At 43.8% G+C, this 5294-nt stretch overlaps 1 protein-coding gene across 1 annotated transcript in view; it reads right to left on the bottom strand.

Moving 5' to 3' along the window:
* SMOX (spermine oxidase) overlaps window positions 1–3046 on the bottom strand; it is a 25458-nt gene extending 22412 nt beyond the window's left edge. Inside the window, exon 1 of the mRNA XM_009331861.1 lies at window positions 2810–3046. Within this exon, the coding sequence (XP_009330136.1) occupies window positions 2810–3017 (208 nt within the window). The 5' untranslated portion in view covers window positions 3018–3046. The remainder of the gene's footprint in view (window positions 1–2809) is intronic.
* Window positions 3047–5294: the final 2248 nt, after the last annotated feature.

Raw genomic sequence — 5294 nt, 5'->3', positions numbered from 1 at the left:
AGGAGCTCGCTCTCTGCTACACTAACAATCCTCCTGCATATAGCTCTTATTTATGGGGCACCTGATCTTTGAAAGAAAAAATATATGCCAGCAGGTCCCGCTGTATTGGTGCTCGGTAACAATTATGATGTGTTCCAAGTTCTCCTGTTTTCAGTAGCTGTGTGGAATATAATCAAATACCAAAAAATTAAAAACAGTCATTCTTGCCTGTAATACTTAGAAACTCACTATCATCACTACCAAGCAGATGAGCCAGTTGTCACCTAGTATAAGTTACATGATAAATTATCTAAAAGTGTAAAATTAAATAACATCTTTTTAAACAGAGATAGCTAATTTACTTTCAGACCCTTAAAAGGTTTTAGTTTCAATATTAATCTACTTCGAATGGATCATCCAATACAACAAAAAACAGAAAAAAAATCTGCTTCCTATTCTGTGAATATAATTACTGAGACACAAGCAGCAGTCAAGACAGGCCTATACAGAACAATATAGCATACCAGCAATTTTCCAAAGGAACGCACAGATTGCATATCAAGCCTTCTGAATACGCACAGGAACTCTCACACTTCCCTTTGCAGCCCTGACTATTTCTTGGGCATCCTGTCGTCAAGTATCTGCAGTGGATACAGATGTTATAGATCATGTACAAGAAACACACTTGCAATCCACAAACACACAAACCCTCTGCCTCACCTGTGCTAGAAGTGATGAACCAAACCTCTGAAAATCCAAATTATTCCCCTGTGCTGAGTAGCAACACACTCTATGCAGCTGAGGGAAAATACTGTCCCCTGCAAGACACAGCATGGCTCAGTGAGAGTGGAAGTATGAGGATATAACCCTGAGAAGGCGCTGCCGTAGCTCTGTTGAAGATTTAAATCGGATCTTTAGTCAAGTGTGCAGACAGGGCAGTGGCCAGAGATGTTTAACATTTAAATGCCATTTAGACAAGCAGATCAAAATGGTCGTATGTTGAAGACTCAGAAGAACGACTTCTGTAGCCGTGTTTTGTAAGCTTTAGCCAGTTCTGAGAAATGAGCAGGTCTTGCATGCCCCACGTGCAATCTTGCTGCTCCAGGCAGTACAGAAGAAGAAGAAAACACAGTCCAGGACCGTGCTGCCCTTTTGCTCTTGTACCAGGGAATAAGGATGTTCTGAGTACGTGCTGCTTCTGAAGATTTCACCACCCAACAGAGCTCCAAAGCTGTTTGGCTAAAGGGCATGCGAATCTGCAAAGCGCACAAGGGGCCAGAACGTGGACCCACCTTGGGAGAGAACTGCAGTCCATACCCACAGCGTAACTTTGATAGTTTGCAGAAGATAAGAAAAGATGGACAGTTTGTAGTTTTAAGAAAGGTATTAAAAGATCAAGACTTTGGATTCCAGTCCTCTGCTCTGCAAATAACAGTTAGATCTACAAACTGCAAGATCTCCACCAGACTGAAAAGCCTGCTCTTGTCTCATGTTAGTTAAGAAGTGTTAACGAACAGGAGGTAGATTCCTGGCAAGGGCAAAGATATGAGTAACCGGTGAAGGTGTCGAAAGGTGAGAGAATTGGTCTCAATACTAGTACAACAAAACTATTTCACAGGTGCCCTGACAAAATGATATATTGCTCCCTGAAGATTTCAGGTCTTTAACACTTCCCTCCTCTCACAGACATGATCCAGGATATTTTTAATACAGTGTATTGTGAGTAAAGGACGCACTTCCCATTCTAACCTCTATGCCAAGTCTCAGCAGAATGTAAAGTGCCCTGTTCAAACCCTGGAGATTAATTTGTCCAACTGCCTTTTCATTCATTTCCGTTCTGAAAGTTCATAGGACACTACTGTTTATTTACTGCGGTGAGTTTATCGAGTAAAATATAGTAAGTGATGTAAGCACCTGACAAATAAATAGAAAGGAGGGCAGCAAGAGGCCAAACTTAATAAATACAGAGAGCGGGATCAGAAACAGAACTAGTTAATTGAAATCAGGAAGGCAATTCAGTAAAAGTAAAGAGCTTTTTGCCTCCTGTGGAGGTGAGACAGGCAATGCCCTTCTAGCTACCAGGGAAAGTTTCATTGACTACTGTGCTGCAAAGGGTAACGTTTGTTCCAGTAGTCTTGCATTTAGGGGTTTTACAAGCCCTTCCAATTGACACGGGATTAAAATATCCAGTGTCTGCACCTTTATTACACACTGAGAAAGGAAGCCACAGAGGTAGGAAAGCTGCGAATCAGGATGAAAGGATACATTGAAGAGGTTTTTCCAGCAGCCTGATTCACAGTGGGTAGTGCCCTACACAGTAAATTAGTTCCAGGGAAATGAATGGGGCTATTTGTGAAACAGAATAGCTTGGAGCTTGCCCCTTTGCAAGTGATGTAAGTCACTGAGAAACGGCCGTTCACCAGCCAGGAGATTTACTGACTGCTCCTAGTCAAGAGTCAAGCTTGAAAACGTTGGTGGAAACTGTCTCAATACAATTATTTAATCACAGAACCCTTCTCTCAGACCTGTTACACAGAGCTCTTCCTGTACGAATTAAAACGATCACCAAGGTCTTTATTTTATAGAAACATGGTCCTGGAGCCGCCCTCCCTCGGAAAAGATGCACAAGATAGCTCAGATTCACCCACCCACCCTGAAAGGAGCCTAAGGATTTATGTTCCTGACAACATCACACCTCAAATAACCTTTCGCATGTGCACGTTGACTGAGAAAGCACATTCCCAAGGTCAAATTAACCTAACGACAACACAAAGCCTTGCTAGCAGAATAAAGAAAGCCCAACGCATTACTCCCAAAACGCTGCTCTTACCAAGTTTCACACTTTGCACGCGGCCTCCAATTCGGTCAGTCGCCTCAAGGATAGTTACATCCGTGAAACCGCTTTCCAAGAGCGCTTTCGCTGCTGACAGGCCTGCAAGCCCAGCACCGATAACTACTATTCGAGGCTGTCGTTTTCTCCGTAGGCCACTACTAAGAGGATCATCCGTGCTGTCTGCAGATATTTCACAACTTTGCATGCCGTCCAAGCTCTCTTTCTAAGGAACCTATGGAAAAAGCAAACAAGCGTGTTCAGGGATCTCGGCTCAAACTTATCCTCCGCAGTTAAAAACCCTAAGGAAGTCAAAAAAAAAAAAAAAAAAGGAAAGTCCAGCAGAAAAGAGAGAAAACTTGTGAACTAGACCCAGCCTTCAAAATGGGAAGCATAGGAAGGATAACTGAGGTCAAACTGGGATGCGACAACTTTTTGGCCTGGAGCACCAGTACTGGAAACTCCAGAAATCTCCACCCTCTTGTACCATGTAGACTATTTCCAGAGAAGTCAAAGGATTTTCAAACTCCCGTTTCTTTATATAACCTCCAAAAGGGGCAATTTTGTGGTAAAGACTTTCAAAAAAAAGAAAAAGAAAACAACATGCCCAGTGCCGACAAGCTCCACAACACAGTGATGAAGCTTCACTTTGCCTCTGTGGCAACCACAAAGCATAAGCTTCAGATCATATAACTACGGGACTAGGTAAAGAGGATTTAGCTCAAAGCATGGAGATCAGACATCAAACCGATCATTACAGAAATGGTACAGACGGAAAAATGTTTCAACTGATGAAAGCCAACAAGGGCCAGTTGAAAAATTCGTAACCACATGACGCAGCCCCTGGAGCCAACACTGTCCTGCCACATCAGGATCAGCCTCAGTCTTTGATGAAGAGAGGTTCAAACCCATACCAGTCCTGACTAGTCCAATTCTACCTCCACCTACCCAATGCATCCAGCTGCTCCTCCAAGCAGTATCCTATTTTTCTTTGCAAACTCCTAGAAGACATCTTTTTAACTGTGTATACCCTTAGTTCTCGGGTCCCATCACCTTATTTTAGTACACAGCCTGAGTCCGTGGTTAACGTTAAACCTTAACAAGGGATCATCAATATAGGATGTCCCTATACACAAATGTCAATGTCTAGTCATCTGGTTCTGGATAGGTTCACATCTGTCCTCAAGAGCATGAAGGAACAGGGTACAGAGACCCATATTCCACCAGGCCCAAGAAGACATCAGTCCTGACTTGCAAAGGATAAGCACACAGCCCAGGACTCATCAGCCCTTGAATCAGCTGGTGCCCAGTGATTTGGATAAAGCGCACACGATTCCTAGCCTTACCATCCTCCCTACCCAACGCTTACTGATCGCAGAGAAATCCAAGCAGCTGGTATGCTGCCTCTACCTGTTGCCAAGCTGCTGGTTACTCCTTCTGAGCTCTTCCCCAATTTTCCCAACACTTGACCAGTGTCAAAGACTCCTGTTTCTCTCTTGCATCACCAGGAGAAGAATCAAACCTTTGTGCTTAAGACACTGCTGGACTATGGCAGTATATGGTCATGTGGACTAATGAAGTTCAAAGCAATAGTGGTTTCATTTGGACAGTACCTTTTTCTCCGGGTTCTTAAAGCATTTACTGTTGACCAAGCATCTCCTGCTCTCTGTAACAGAGGTGACACCAGAGTGCAGTCAGTAGTGATTTAAGCAGCGGTATAAAAAGTAAAGTGGTCCTACTGGAGCTCTTGACAACTATTTTGAAAACGTTTAGTTTCAACTGGAACAACTTCAGCTCAATCTACCCTATCTGGGCTCACCTGCAAGAGAGATTAGCACAGTGCCTGTAACAAACTCTGCTTCTGCCAATACCGCTCGTTCCAACTGCCACAGAACAACGGAACAGGTGACACTGAGCCAGCTCTGGCTGCGGCCATGCTAAAAACTTCTACCTGCAATTACATCAATCATCTCACTGTTTTCATCTCCTGACCAACAGATCTCAGCTAGCAGATATCTGTCATAGGGAGCCAGACATTGGTGCTGGGAGAGTTATTTCCAAGCTGAAGTCAAACATGTCAAGCATCCGATGCTTTCTAGTCCGTGGTGAGAGTCACGAACCATGGTCATCTGACAAGCGGAAAAGCTGTGAGCCGCCAAAACCAGGCACTGGACTTACTTCTGAGCAAGCTGGATGCAAAAGCAGTACAACAGTTTGAAGAATTAGCAGCGAACGATTTCTTCCCTTGTTCCACAAGAAACAGTAAAGATCTGGAGCAGGCAGGGGGGAGGAGGATGCCAAGCTCCTTCCCTACAGCAGCTGGTGAGATGGGTCAGGTTTCGAGTTGCAGGCACTTTAGGACTTGTCTCTACTTGGCTTCGATGCTGATTCATTTCTCCTGTGGACTTTCCTCACCTGGGAGAGGAGTGGGTTTTTTTTTCCTTTTTATCTTAATACACTCTGAAAGTGGATTTTCAGAATGGTT

Source organism: Pygoscelis adeliae, unplaced genomic scaffold (assembly GCF_000699105.1).
Source record: "Pygoscelis adeliae isolate BGI_AS28 unplaced genomic scaffold, ASM69910v1 Scaffold209, whole genome shotgun sequence".
NCBI classification, from domain to species: Eukaryota; Metazoa; Chordata; class Aves; order Sphenisciformes; family Spheniscidae; genus Pygoscelis; species Pygoscelis adeliae.
Note: the sequence above shows the minus strand (reverse complement) of the source record. Positions and strands in the feature narration are given on the sequence as shown.